The 14554-nt window shown below is 42.5% G+C and overlaps 1 protein-coding gene across 11 annotated transcripts in view; it reads right to left on the bottom strand.

Annotated features, from left to right (window-relative positions):
- The window catches only part of LOC134224508 (peripheral plasma membrane protein CASK-like), a 666907-nt gene extending 652797 nt beyond the window's left edge, over positions 1 to 14110 (bottom strand). For 4 of the 11 annotated variants that reach the window (XM_062703958.1, XM_062703941.1, XM_062703934.1 and 1 more), the window contains exons 1-2: positions 12705 to 13105; positions 1347 to 2902 (exon numbers count right to left, since the gene is read on the bottom strand). In XM_062703958.1, coding sequence (XP_062559942.1) covers positions 1347 to 1405 — 59 coding nt within the window. In that variant the 5' untranslated portion in view covers positions 1406 to 2902; positions 12705 to 13105. Of the gene's footprint in view, positions 1 to 1346; positions 2903 to 12704; positions 13226 to 13744 lie in introns of those variants that run through there. The other 7 variants (XM_062703880.1, XM_062703885.1, XM_062703895.1 and 4 more) reach the window with 7 other exon arrangements.
- Between the last annotated feature and the right edge of the window lie 444 nt (positions 14111 to 14554).

Below are 14554 nucleotides of genomic sequence, written 5' to 3'. Positions count from 1 at the left end.
TAATATTTCTTTTTTTGAACAACTCATACTCACTTTATTCAACTTATTTCGTTCAACTAACGTTTCTACCATATATGTAGATTGCAATCTTTTCTTTCTGTTGGGTACAATAATTGATTAATATTGTTTGATTTAAGAACACAATCGCCATTACGAAAATCAAAATTGGAATCAATTACGCCCATTTGAAAAAAAAACTAGATTTATGTTTTGCTTTCACCCTGATTTTTTATTGGAAATTTTCTTATTTTGTGTGAAAACTTTGCGAATCTTCTTTTTTGAACAACTCATACTCTCTTTATTCAACTTATTTCGTTCAACTAACGTTTCTACCATATATGTAGATTGCAATCTTTTCTTTCTGTTGGGTACAATAATTGATTAATATTGTTTGATTTAAGAACACAATCGCCATTACGAAAATCAAAATTGGAATCAATTACGCCCATTTGAAAAAAAAACTAGATTTATGTTTTGCTTTCACCCTGATTTTTTATTGGAAATTTTCTTATTTTGTGTGAAAACTTTGCGAATCTTCGATCTTATGGTTTTCCAAAAATATATGGCTTATACTAAATTTCTGAACTCAATATTAGTTATTATTTTTGAGTTATAACAAAAAATTGAAAAAAATCCCTCGATTCACTGATTTTCACCGATTGCGATTCTTTCAACTCATCTGTGAGATTTCCGTTTAAACCGGTGAAAAAACAAACAACCATGCGTCCACCATTTCTCATGCAAATGTGGCATACCTTTTGTGCGCCTTATTGCACTAAGTCTACAAACACATTTTAAGTTTTAACTATTTTGAGTAGAAGATCAATGTGATATGTAGCTAGTTTTTAAAATTTTGTGTCTGCACGTGGCATGGCATGACATGAGATTACTGTGTCTACACGTTGACATTTTTCCTACAGAAAGACAGAACGTAGGAAAGGGATGAACCTGAGCTGGAACCTAAAAATGAAGCAGAAACACCTGACCTGTCATTTCAATGATACAATAAAAATCTATTTCTACATCCTTATCAAATCTAAAAACACATCATCAAATCAAAAATCCCCAAACAATGGCAACCAAGTCGGAACAAGGCATCAACCCACCATAAAAATTGTTTCAGAATTTTATTTCTCCAGCAAAAAAAAAAATCATAAAAGTTATGACAACGGTAAAAGAATTTTCCGAATCCCATACAGAAAACGAAAGCCGTTCCGTTCTTCCCCGTAGTAATCCCGTGCCGTATAAACGTAAACCCAATCAGCTTCGAAAAGCGGCACTGTCCTACGAAGAAATCGAATTCCCCGAGTTTAGCAGTGCCATACCGGCGCCCTGGTGCTACGTACCTTCCAATCACCTCGCACAGCTCGTACACATCATCGAAAAGAATTTCGTCGTCAGCCATGGTGGTGATAACGTTTTCGCTTCTATTCGTTCGACTTTTGCTGCTCCGGTTGTTGTTGCTGCTGTTGGTCTGCCTATTTATAAGTTCACTGAGGCGAGACGCGTCTATTTACACTAGCTCTTTTTTTTTCTCACCCACTGTCGCGCTTACGAAGCACTTTTATATCGTTGTCGATAAAAGATATTTTTCTGGAATATCTCCAGTTTTCCTATGCTTCACAATTTGCTTCTATAACTATTTTTTGTTCCACCTTTTCACGTGGTTTCTTTTTCGGTGCCCCTTACTTAGCGCTTTTTTCACACGAATTTTCTTATCACTTCAACGAAAGCGCTCTTCCCTATTCATCATTCAATATTTACTTATGATAATAATCAACTCGTATATCAGCACGCAGTTTGAATCAATGGCCACTGACTGGTTTGAAACTGTGAATGTGCTATAACGCTATCGACCTTCTGCTATTCACTTAGATCGAGTTATTTTCTTGTTTATTTTCTCAATTTATGTTGCAGTTACCGACTACGGGATTCGACTCAATTCCGAGCGTTAAAGGGGTTAGTGATGTAATTAAACGCAGTAAATATCTTTAACGGAACAGTTCGTCTTAGCTCGTTCCTCTTCTAGTGCATATGAACACGAGCGCCACCCCAATGGTGGATAAACAAATTTTCCCAGCGTAAATAAATCATCACACACTGGTCACAGACCGTCCATCAGTAGCCGCGGACACGTTCGGAAAATACGAAACAGGAAAGGAAAACAAAACTAAAATAGGTTCGGAAAAAGCACACACGCTCCCGACAACAGAAAGATAATTCCAGTCACGCACACTCAAGTCCCGCGTTACGCCGGATAAACACCAAATACAAATATTCCACGCTTCCTGATTCGCTCAGGTGGCACCGCTGCGCGAAAAATAGCTATAGATTAACCACTGGCTGACGGGTTTGCGAGTCTTGCGGCGGTGAGAGGCTCTCCTGGACCAATAATGTCTGACCGTGCCTCAACCGCGTGGTTATCCTCCCAAACCCCGCGTAACACCTTCTGATTTTTCTCCTTCTTCTTCGTGGGGTGAGGGAAACGCCGGAAGTACCAGCGGTCACCACGCCGACACCCGGGGAGCAGGTCCTAGCGCAGGTACCCTCTTTGGAGCCGCCGGTGTGTCTGCTCAGCTCGGGTTCTCCTGTAACACTGACCGACAAAGCTGGCCAAGCTTCGAAAGCTTCCTTGTTGTCCTCGCCGATATCAACCGACAACGGCTCGGTCACTCACTTTCACACTTAAACACGTGCCACGCCGGGGATTACAAGTTACGGGCACGTTACTCACACGTGTGGTTTTCGGAATTGCACTCACTAATTGTTTACCACATCTGGAGGGGAACTCATCACTCACCGTACCCCACCACGGCCATACACACAGTTCTGATTCCTTTCACAGCGGGTTGTCACTTTTCCAACTCACACTTTTCCCCAATGGAGCATTTCCAGGGACAATCTGGTTGAAATAATCAGAATGAAAAATGACTCTTGGATTCAGATGAAACTTTGCACATTTCTTCGGTATGGGAATGAATTAAGGTAATTTTCACGGGTATATCTCTTGTAGGACAGATTAATATAAAATACTGATAATTGAAATCTTTGAATTTCAGATTGGGTTTTCTGGTCAATCTGATGCGATTTACCGAGATGACTATAAATTGACTGAAGAATGTAGTTCGGGTTAAAAGAGGCCTTAGAATAAAGTTGTCGCAATGAATATTATGCTTTTCTGAGCTTCTTATTTCATATTTTTCCATAAGTTCGATAACAATGGCACATATTTTTAACAAAATAAGCGTCAATCGAATGTTTTATTGGGGTACCGTAAATATGTAATTTGGAATGGATCATAAATATGATCAAATTATTATTTTGCCGAACTATAGTGAATGTCACTGTTCATACTTCTATACTTCTCACTTCGCTCTTTTTACTTTTCACAGAGATAAGTGAGAAACGATGAGTGAGAAGTGAAAAGTGAGGCGTCTCTCACGTCTCACTTCGCAATTATTATTAATCACTTAACAGGCAATTCGCTTCTCACTTCTCATTCCTCATTTCTGACTTCTCTCTTCTCATTCTTCTTTGTTCACTTTGCATTTATCACTGTGAAAAGAAATGAGAATCGGTAATGAAAAGTAAGCATTGTAAGTAAGACGTCTCACTTCCCCCTTCTTATCCTCCATTTCTCATCTTTCACTTCTCAATTCTCACTGTGAAAATGAGGAATGAGAAGTAAGCAGTGAGAGCTGATACTTCCAGCGGACGTGATAACGGAATGAGGAAGGAAGGAACCCATTCTTCAACCAGCGCGACAGCAAGTTTTTTGTATAATTACTTTAGGGGCGATTAAAATATGACGTCCACTACTTTTTGAGATTTCTAGGCCCCCCTCCCCCCTCTGTCACGTTTTTTTGTATACCTCGTATATGTTCTGTCACATAATCGTAGACCCCTCCCCCTAAAACCTGTGACGTTATTTTTAACGACCCCTTATTTAAGTGTTTACAGGAACGAAGACTCATAATTGGCTACCGGAAAACGAATGTTCACGTTCAGGCTGCTAATACCGAAGAGATGCATGCTTCCATCCCTTAACAACGCCTGTATTGTCGGAATATAGCCAAGAAGCAAGCGAGATACGCTAAACAGCTCCAACAACCTGAACTTCGCGATCTTCAAAGTGTTCCAACGTGAGCCGTACCTGGACAAGATTGTCTTATTATCCACCAAAGACCCGAATAAGACAAAACAGGACGCAGTCCCATCAATGGAATGCTACATGAATGTGATTGGATCGAAGCAGCCGAAGAAATCAGCTACAACGTGCGTTATTCGTTATCGTTCTTCCGCGAAAACACCGAAGAAGTAGCCTACTATCTATGAACATAATCGTGTACCAAGGAGCATCAAAATCCGTACACCTTAGTATTAGAAAAAGTCTAGAAAATAGCATAAAGGGAGCATAAAGGCTTCTACTTTTGAAGTGTTTGACATTTACATATTAAAAACTACGAAAAACATGATAAAATAATGAATTAAATCAATTTCACCTGAATCGAAATCCGTCCACCATCCGTACAGCTATTTTAAAACTAAATATTTAGATCGAAGCAGACTGATTGACTAAACTACCACTCTAAATAGTTCAATACGCACGTTCATAGGCGATCCCTTCAATTTGTATTCTGCTTATCTTATGTAATGATTCGCAATCAGCAATAAAATACACTTGCTTTTGGTGCAATTAGGCTCTACCCTCAAAAAATGGTGACAGAAACTCCGCGTTTGGCGGATGGCGAAATGTTTTTGATTTTTATTGTTTTAATTTCAAAGCCTACTTTCCATTTCAATGGCCTAAAAGCAAGTTCTGGACAGGAATATGTATTCCTAAATTTATTACCTTTAACCCCCTTTAATTTATTAACATTTCATGAGGTGGACGGATTTCGGTGCTGTACGGATTTTAGTCCCGCACAGTATCTCATGCGTCCATCATCGTCCAGCCCGCTGCCATGGACAGCTTGTCGATTTTTTCAGCGACCACGAAACAATGTCCAAGGAGCACCTCGTGACCTTCATGACCAGGATTTGCAGGGACTAGCCACCGCGTTCGCCAGGACCAACACAACGTTGAACTCCACACCTAACCAAAATCGTTCCTGAGTTCGTGAACAAACGAAAATACATCGTGATTTAAATCACGACTTCGGGAACACCAGTAACGTATTTTGGAACGTTCTAGAAAGCGTGACTGGTGTTCCCGAATCTGTGATTCGAACTGCGTGCATCTTGCCGGAAGCGCCATACATGGGCGGAGCCTGGAAGCGCTTGGATCAATTTGTAATAGCCGCAATGACAGAAGCCTCCTTAGCCGTGCGGTAAGACGCGCGGCTACAAAGCAAGACCATGCTGAGGGTGGCTGGGTTCGAAGTTCTGTTCGCGGAAGAAATACTGTCTACATTCTGGAAAGAATTCTGATCAAATTCTATAAGGATTTCCTTTCGAATTCCGAAAGAAATTCTGTCCTAATTCCGGAAGCAATTCTGTCCGCATTCCGAAGTGAATCCTGTCCGAATTCCGGAAGGGATACTGATCGAATTCCGCAAGGAATTCTATCTAAAATTAAATGGATTTCTGTTTAAGTTTAAGAAGAAATTCTGAAAGGATTGCCGAAACAGTTCTAACCGAATTCCGAAGGAAATTATAAATATCTCTATTCGAATTCCTTATGGATTTCTGTCCAAATTACAAAAGGAATTCTATACGACTTCCAGAAGTAATTTTGTCTGAAATGCGAAAGGAATACTGACCAAATTACGAAAGGAATTCTGACCGAATTCTGAAAGGAATTCTCTCCGAATTCCAGAAGGACCACTCCTCCGAAAGTAATCCTTTCCTTTCCACGAAATTTCTTTTAGTCTTAAAGTTGAATCAACTACGAGACACTGAAGACGGCCTTACAGTTGAGGTCGAAATACGTATCAGTAAAGATTACAACGTGATGGAATCAAATGGAATAGTACTAAACTCATCTTGAAAAAACCTCGTCGAATTAAGGAAGGAATTCTGTCCGTTTTCCAGAACAGATTATATCCAAATTCTGATATGGATTCTTTTTTAAATCCGAAGGGGATTCTGATCAAATATTGAAAAGAATTTTGATCGAATTGCGGCAGGAATTCTATGCGAATTCCAGAACGTATTTTCTCTGCATTCTGCAAGGAATTCATTCCTATTGAGCTGTATCGAAGAAATTAAAAGATTCGGTGCCAATTTGTTCCGGAATCCGGAATAAACTCTCTCCAAATTCCGGAGGAAATCTGCCAAAATCCAGAAGGAAATCTCCCCGAATTCCGGAAAGAATTCTTCCCGAATTCAAGAAGGAATTCTCTCGATATTCCGAGGGGAAATCTCTTCAGATTCCGGAAGGTTTTCTTTTCAAATTCCGGAAGGAATTCTCTCCGAATTCTGGAAGTAATTCTCTTCCAATTCCGAAAAGAATTTTCTCCAAATTCCGGAAGGAATTGTCCCCTAGCTCCGGCAAGAAATTTCTCCGCATTCCGGAAGGAATTCTCTCAAATCACAAAGCGACCGCTAGAAAACGGATTGTGGTTTGGAAAATCACAAAGCGCGTCTGGACGACCGCTGGAAAACGCATTGTGGTTTGGAAAATCACAATGCGCGTCTGGAAGACCGCTAGAAAACGGATTGTGGTTTGGAAAATCACAAAGCGCGTCTGGAAGACCGCTGGAAAATTTATTGTGGTTTGGAAAATCACAAAGCGCGTCTGGAAAAATGGTTTGTGGCGTAAGAATTCACAAAAGAAAAAACTCTCTCCAAATTTTGGAAGGAATTCTCTCCGAATTTCTAAAAGAAATTCTCCCCGAATTTCGGAAAGAAATTCTCTCCGAAATCCGAACGTTCCGGAAGCAAATCTCTAAAATTTTAAAAGGAATTCCCTCCGAACTCCGAAAGGAAGTCTCTCCGAAATCCGGAAGGAATTCTTTCCGAATACCGGAAGGAATTCTCTCCGAATTCCAGAAGGAATTCTCTTCGAATTAAGTAAGGAATTCCCTCCGAATTTCGATAGAATTCCCTCCGAATCCCTAAAGAAATTCCCTCCAAATGCCGAAAGGAATTCTCTCCGAATTCCGGAAGGAATTCTCCCCGAATTCTGGAAGGAATTCTCTCCGAATTCCGGAAGGAATTCTCTCCGAATTCCGAAAGGAATTCTCTCCGAATTCCGAAAGGAATTCTCTCCGAATTCCGGAAGGAATTCTCTCCGAATTCCGGAAGGAATTCTCTCCGAATTCCGGAAGGAATTCTCTCCGAATTCCGGAAGGAATTCTCTCCGAATTCTGGAAGGAATTCTCTCCGAATTCCGGAAGGAATTCTCTCCGAATTCCGGAAGGAATTCTCTCCGAATTCCGGAAGGAATTCTCTCCGAATTCCGGAAAGAATTCTCTCCGAATTCCAGAAGGAATTCTCTCCGAATTCCGGAAGGAATTCTCTCCGAATTCCGGAAGGAATTCTCTCCGAATTCCGGAAGGAATTCTCTCCGAATTCCGGAAGGAATTCATTCCGAATTCCGGAAGGAATTCTCTCCGAATTCCGGAAGGAATTCTCTCCGAATTCCGGAAGGAATTCTCTCCGAATTCCGGAAGGAATTCTCCGAATTCCGGAAGGAATTCTCTCCGAATTCCGGAAGGAATTCTCTCCGAATTCCGGAAGGAATTCTCTCCGAATTCCGGAAGGAATTCTCTCCGAATTCCGGAAGGAATTCTCTCCGAATTCCGGAAGGAATTCTCTCCGAATTCCGGAAGAAATTCTCTCCGAATTTTTGAAGGAATTCTCTCCGAATTCCGAAATGAATTCTCTCCGAATTTCGAAAGTAATTCTCTCCGAATTTCGGAAGGAATTCTCTCCGAATTCCGAAAGGAATTCTCTCCGAATTCCGGAAGGAATTCTCTCCGAATTCCGGAAGGAATTCTCTCCGAATTCCGAAAGGAATTCTCTCCGAATTCCGGAAGGCATTCACTCCGGATTCCGGAAGGAATTCTCTACGAATTTTGGAAGGAATTCTCTCCGAATTCCGGAAGGAATTCTCTCCGAATTCCGAAAGGAATTCTCTCCAAATTCAGAAAGGAATTCTCTCCAAATTCCGCAAGGAATTCTCTCCGAATTCCGCAAGGAATTCTCTCCGAATTCCGGAAGGAATTCTCTCCGAATTCCGGAAGGAATTCGCTCCGAATTCCGGAAGGTATTCTCTCCGAATTCCGGAAGGTATTCTCTCCGAATTCCGGAAGGAATTCTCTCCAAATTCTGGAAGGAATTTTCTCCGAATTCTGGAAGTAATTCTCTCCGAATTCCGGAAGGAATTCTCTCCGAATTCCGGAAGGAATTCTCTCTGAATTCCGGAAGGAATTCTCTCCGAATTCTGGAAGGAATTTTCTCCGAATTCTGGAAGGAATTCTCTCCGAATTCCGGAAGGAATTCTCTCCGAATTCCGGAAGGAATTCTCTCCGAATTCCGGAAGGAATTCTCTCCGAATCCCGGAAGGAATTCTCTCCGAATTCCGGAAGGAATTCTCTCCGAATTCTGGAAGGAATTCTCTCCGAATTCTGGAAGGAATTCTCTCCGAATTCTGGAAGGAATTCTCTCCGAATTCCGGAAGGAATTCCCTCCGAATTCCGGAAGGAATTCCCTCCGAATTCCGAAAGGAATTCTCTCCGAATTCCGGAAGGAATTCTCTCCGAATTCCGGAAGGAATTCTCTCCGAATTCTGGAAGGAGTTCTCTCCGAATTCTGGAAGGAATTCTTTTCCAATTCCGGAGGGAATTCTTTTCGCATTTTGGAAGGAATTCACTCCGAATTCCGGAAGGAGTTCTTTCCAAATTCCAGATGAAAGAATTCTCCGAATTTTTGAAGGAATTATCTACGAATTCCAGAAGATTTTTTTTCCGAATTCCGAAGAGAATTATCTTCGAATTCTGGAAGAAATGCTCTTCGAACTCCAAAAGGATTTTTCTACGAATTTCGGAAGAAATTCTCTCCTAATTCCGGATTTTGTACGAATTTGGAAGGATTTTTTTCCGATTTTCGGAAGGCAAGCAGCATGGCATTGCGTTCAACATAGAATCGAGGGCATGCAAACATCACATGCTCTGCCGATTCTACCTCACCTACACATTCCGAGCACACCGCAGAATCTGCGAACCCGAACCTATGCAGAAACTTTTTAAAGCAGCCATGTTCAGACATGACCTGTGATAGGTGGAAGTTGACCTGACCATGCTTTCTACTAATCCAATTCGATACCTCCGGAATCAGTCTGTGGGTCCAACGACCTTTGACTGCAGTGTCCCATGCACTTTGCCATTTGAGCAACGAAGCTGCTCTCTTGATACGTCGCACTTCCACCGAGTACCTGTCGTTGAAGCACACCACATCTTTCTCACTTGCAACCCGCAGACACATCAGCCGGTGTACCCTGATTAATTTCTTAACATTGCACCCGGCCTCTAATGCTTTGGATCATGCTGGTATGCCGTATCGGATAATAGACAAGGCTACACCCATACGCCTACGAACCTGACTTTGCACCGCCGATTCGTTGGACATCATTCGCTACAAAGATTTGATTGCCAATGAAGCCCTTTGGCATACATAATCGACGTGGCTCGTAAAATTGAGCTTATCGTCGATCATCATGCCCAGATGCTTTAATGACCTCACGGAGTTAAGTGTGCAGGTCCCTACGTTTATCCTCGCTTGCTGCACTGCAATCCATGGTGGTTATGTACCACAATAACCTCAGTTTTGTTATGTGCTAACGCCAACCTCTTGAGTTGAGTCATTCTTCAACTCTGCTAATCGCGTACGAAGCTTTCAATTCAACTTCGTCGAGAGTGTTGCCTGTGACCGCTACCATTACATCATCCGCAAAGCCTTCTATTTTCACACCAGCCGGGAGATTAAAGCGTAATACTCCGTCATACATGATATTCCACATAACCGGTCCGAGGGTCGATCCCTGTGGAACACCTGCTGACACCTCAATCGACTGCTGAACAGCGTCGGTGTCGACTAACAATATCCTGTTCTGAAAATAGCTTTTCAGAATCCTGCACAGATGCACCTGCACTCTCAAGCGATGCAGCACATAGTATAGTCCGTATAGTCCGTCAATCTATTCAAGATCACCCTCTCTAACAACTTACCAGTTGTGTCGAGTAGGCAAAATGCCGAAGGATCTCCCGGGGATTTCCCAGGCTTAGGCAATAGCACCAACTTCTGCCGTTTTCAGCGATCTGGGAAGTTTCTTTCGTCCCGGCAACGTTGGAGGCAGCTCCTGAACATATCTAGAGCGGCAAGAATCGCGTGCTTAAGGACCAGGTTAGGATTACAATCCGGCCATGGTGCCTTGTTTAGCTTAAGTTTTCTTGCAACGGCGATAAGCTCATTGTTAGTCACTAGCGGTACCACGTTTACTGACTCGTACGGTGTGGCGGGTCAGTCCGATGAGTCATGATTCGGGAACAAACCTTCAACGATCCTGGCTAACATCTCCGGGGATTTCTCAGGAGGTGTGCTGTTGGTCCTAGCCATCACTATCCTGTATGCATCCCCCCATAGAGTATTATTGGCCACTCTACACAGCTCTTCAAAGCAGGCTCTCTTACTACTTTGATTTCGTAGTTCAGAGCTCTGCTCGCTGTTTGGATCAGCTATCGTGCTCGTCCACGTGCACTGGTTTGCGGTTGCCGGTTGGCATAGTCCTCCTGAGCATTGTCACGTCACATGCTCGTGTTAGGACATCGGATAACTCATCACCACTAAGGCCTAGAATCCGATTTTCCCACCGTAGTGATTTTTTCGCCAGGTACGCCATCCTAGATCAGCTTTACTGACGTGCCTTGTGGTTCGTTCAGCAGGACTACGTTCAGTACCGCTAGAGACTCTAGCAGGATATGACCTCTAGCATGATATGACCTCTAGCAGGATATGACCTCTAGCATTAGTGGACCGAGAGACCCAATCCACCCTCTCCACCCAATCCACCGAGAGACACACTGCCCACGCGTTGAAGTCACCTGCTACAACTAATGGTTTAAGACCAGTTGATTTCGCTACAAGATTATCTAACACCCTAGTATACTGCTCTATGCTCCATCTTGGAGGACAGTAGCAGCTGCAAAAGTAAACTCCGTTCAACTTTGCTATAACAAAACCCTCATCACCAGGAGATGACACTATCTCCTGGATGGGGTACCTCCCGCAAGTCCAGATGGTCACTATTCCGGACTTATCCGCAACCCAACTGCTATGTTTAGCAGGGATGCGGTACGGGTCGGACAGCAAGGCAACATCAGTCTTATTCTCGTGCACCGACTGTTGTAGCAGTCTGCCTCGCAATGGTTGATATTCAGCTGAGCTACTCGCATGACCGAGCCCGTCTGGAGGCCGGACAGGCCTTCCCACCGGATGGTTGTTTGTTGTTTATGCCAGAACCACAGATCAAATACCTGTTTGCATGATTTAAACACAACGTGATGATTTAAACATAACGAACAAGTGAAAAGTGCTCGTTCCTGATGGCAATATGAGGCCATCTTTCCTACTAGTAGTCATTTTAGAAGTCCTTGGACTTCGGAAATCTATTCAGCATTCCGACTTGAAATGATTCTCACAGTCTTAAGAGTTTATCAGGAGTGACTATTCACAGTACCGTCATCGGGGGGGAAGATGATTTAAGACAAAACATGCAATATCAATGTGTGTTTACGTTTTAAATCGAAACAAATATTTTCAAAACATGCACTGCTATACGTTGCAATAATCAACAACTTTAGTTTTCTGAAATGCGTTCGCATTCATTTAGGAAATAAATTAAATTATCACACATTTTTTGAGTAATCTGGTTTGGGGTGAAGTTGATCAAGACAGCTCTACTAAAATTATTATGACCTAGCCGTCAAAATACACTAGGTTATTTATATGAATGTTAAATTTACTACGTAAAGAAGTCTACACAGTCAATATTTGAAACGTAAATAGCGTCATTTATGACTATCTCTCTCTTTTTCCACAAAATACATTTTCATGATTATAATCGAAAAACTTGGATTTTCTACCTAGCGGTAACATTACTTGAACGGATAATATTGTTGACTACGTTTCATAAAAAAATTAGGCCCTTTTGACTGACACATCAAATGATCATCTTCGCCTCAATGATCATCTTCCCACCGTTTGACGGTACATCAAATTCACAGCTTGCTAGAATAGGACCAGAAGATGTATCCGCTGAATTTCTCAAAATATGTTTTCTGTCCGATAAAAAAAATAATAAGGTTTTACTGTTACGATTCTTCTTTATAGCTCCCGTAGGTCAAGTTGGCTTTCAGCAGTGAGTATACATGTTTGTAAGAGAATCCACGAAAAATATGATTGGGCTTTCAGTCGAACATATCATAAACTTCGTAAAAAAAAACTTTTGAAAATTTCTTTTGATCTATGGGATATATTTTTATCTTCAAGTAAACCTTCTTGCACTAGAAAAAGGCTAAAAGAAATATGTACTGAACAATATAGGTTTCATACTGATGATAATACAGTATTCTATTCCGAAAGCGTTTTGTGAAAACCCCCTTTCTAATGTTTTCCCATACCAAAAACATGTGCAAAGTTACGTCCAAATCGCAGAGGGTCTTGATTCCGCAGATTTCAAAGCAAAATCACAAACTGTTTACCACTGTCGTTGAGGATCCAACACACAGTCACTCACGTCCTGATTGCTTTTCCACCCTGGGTTGCCACTTTTCCAACCCTCACTTTCTCCACCAGTGAAGACGCTTTTCGTGCAATCCACACAAACACATACACACTAACCAATATAAGGCCGTTTCTTTACTGCTTCTGTCAAATCACTACTGGGGCCTAATGATCAATTACTGTCAATGTCTGGCGATTACATTTGGAAATCACACAGCTTCCGATCCAAGAAAATATATAATCCAAGGGCAATCAACCCAGATTATCAGCCGTATCACACCCCAGCAAAGCCCGGTTGACTGGCAGCACACGACCTTCTTATCCAATCCGTGCCTGGGAGCATTGGAGGGTGGGGCGTTTTTTCGTCCCTGAAAGTCTTCTGATGGAAAAACTCATACACCACTATTTACGAATTCTTTCGGTTCTTCGGCAGTATTACTCTGATTAATCAAGCCTTTTCAGCGGTTTACTGTAGATATTTTGCACTGCATCCAATAAACTGAGAAAAGCACATCCGCGTTGACAGTAACAGGCTCTGGCCGAACCGTGAAAATTTCGCACCAACAGAAATCGCAACCAAAAATCACAGAAGCACCGCACACCACTCGAAGAGCTTTTCCTCTTTGCTTGGAGATTCGTCGTCCAATCAGATATAGATCTGATTTCACCCGGTAACAACTCTGCCAAATCGCAGGACAAGCAAAGACAACGCACGCTACGTAACTTTAAAGCCTCGAATGGTAGGAAAACACATTCGCAGGTTTACTAAACCGTGAAAACTCCTCACAAACCACCGAAAACGGAAAAAGAAGCTGTCCCGAGACTCCTCAATCGACGATCTCTCACGTAACACTCACTCCAGCGCTCATTTTCAGCGCACTCGCACCCCTTCCCACTAACAGAGATCTCAGATGCTGTTCGGCCAAGTAATGAAAAAAAAAAACAGGAACGATTGTCCTGCCACCACCACCTGACTGTGCGAGAGACTCGTCGGCGGCACAGTGGGTGGGACACTCACGCTTTTCCTTTCGGGAGGAAAAATTCTCTCACGCACACTACCGAACCGAAACACACCGTCGACGTCGCCGCACCCGTCACCGTCACCAACGTTGCTGAACTACGCCCGAGAATCCAGGAATCCGGTCAACCACTTTGCACTCGGCGACGACGATGGTTTACTCACGCAAGCAGAATTCCAAAGCTTTCCTTCGCACCACCCACTTTTCACACGATCGTGACCCGGTACGAGTATTCTTCTTGCTGGACGAACGATTCTACCGAGAGGATGCTCGTCGTCAGTAAGAATCTTGTCAGAATTCAATCGAAGCCGCAATCGAAAGTAAATTCCCATCAGAGCTGAAACATTACTGCGGGCGAGTTCGGGTAAACGAATATCTGGATGTAAATAAAGTAAGGCAAAAACAGGCCAGTGCAAGTGCGATAGAGCGAAAGGTCGGATATAGGCTTCCAGCAGTGCGACCAAGACCGGCTGACGATACGAACGTCAAATTGATAACACAAGTCCACGCGCATGACTGCGTAGTGTGTGTTTGACAGATCCAGTCCACCGAACGATCAGAATTCTTATTGGAATGGTTCGTGTGTCGGGTGGCTAGCAGATCTAGATCGGTGCTCGATACACGAGCTGCTCAAAAATCTGTCGTCCGAATCTTATTAGAGATTTTTCAAGATTTTATTGCTTGCTCTACTTGGTTTTTAATTTGATATTCTATTATCACCTTCGAGAAAAACAACACTGTACGAACTGTAGAAGTAGAATACGAAGCTACTATAAAATTTGTGGCCAATGTGTTGGTACATTCAAATG

Source organism: Armigeres subalbatus, chromosome 1 (assembly GCF_024139115.2).
Source record: "Armigeres subalbatus isolate Guangzhou_Male chromosome 1, GZ_Asu_2, whole genome shotgun sequence".
Lineage (NCBI taxonomy): Eukaryota > Metazoa > Arthropoda > Insecta > Diptera > Culicidae > Armigeres > Armigeres subalbatus.
Note: the sequence above shows the minus strand (reverse complement) of the source record. Positions and strands in the feature narration are given on the sequence as shown.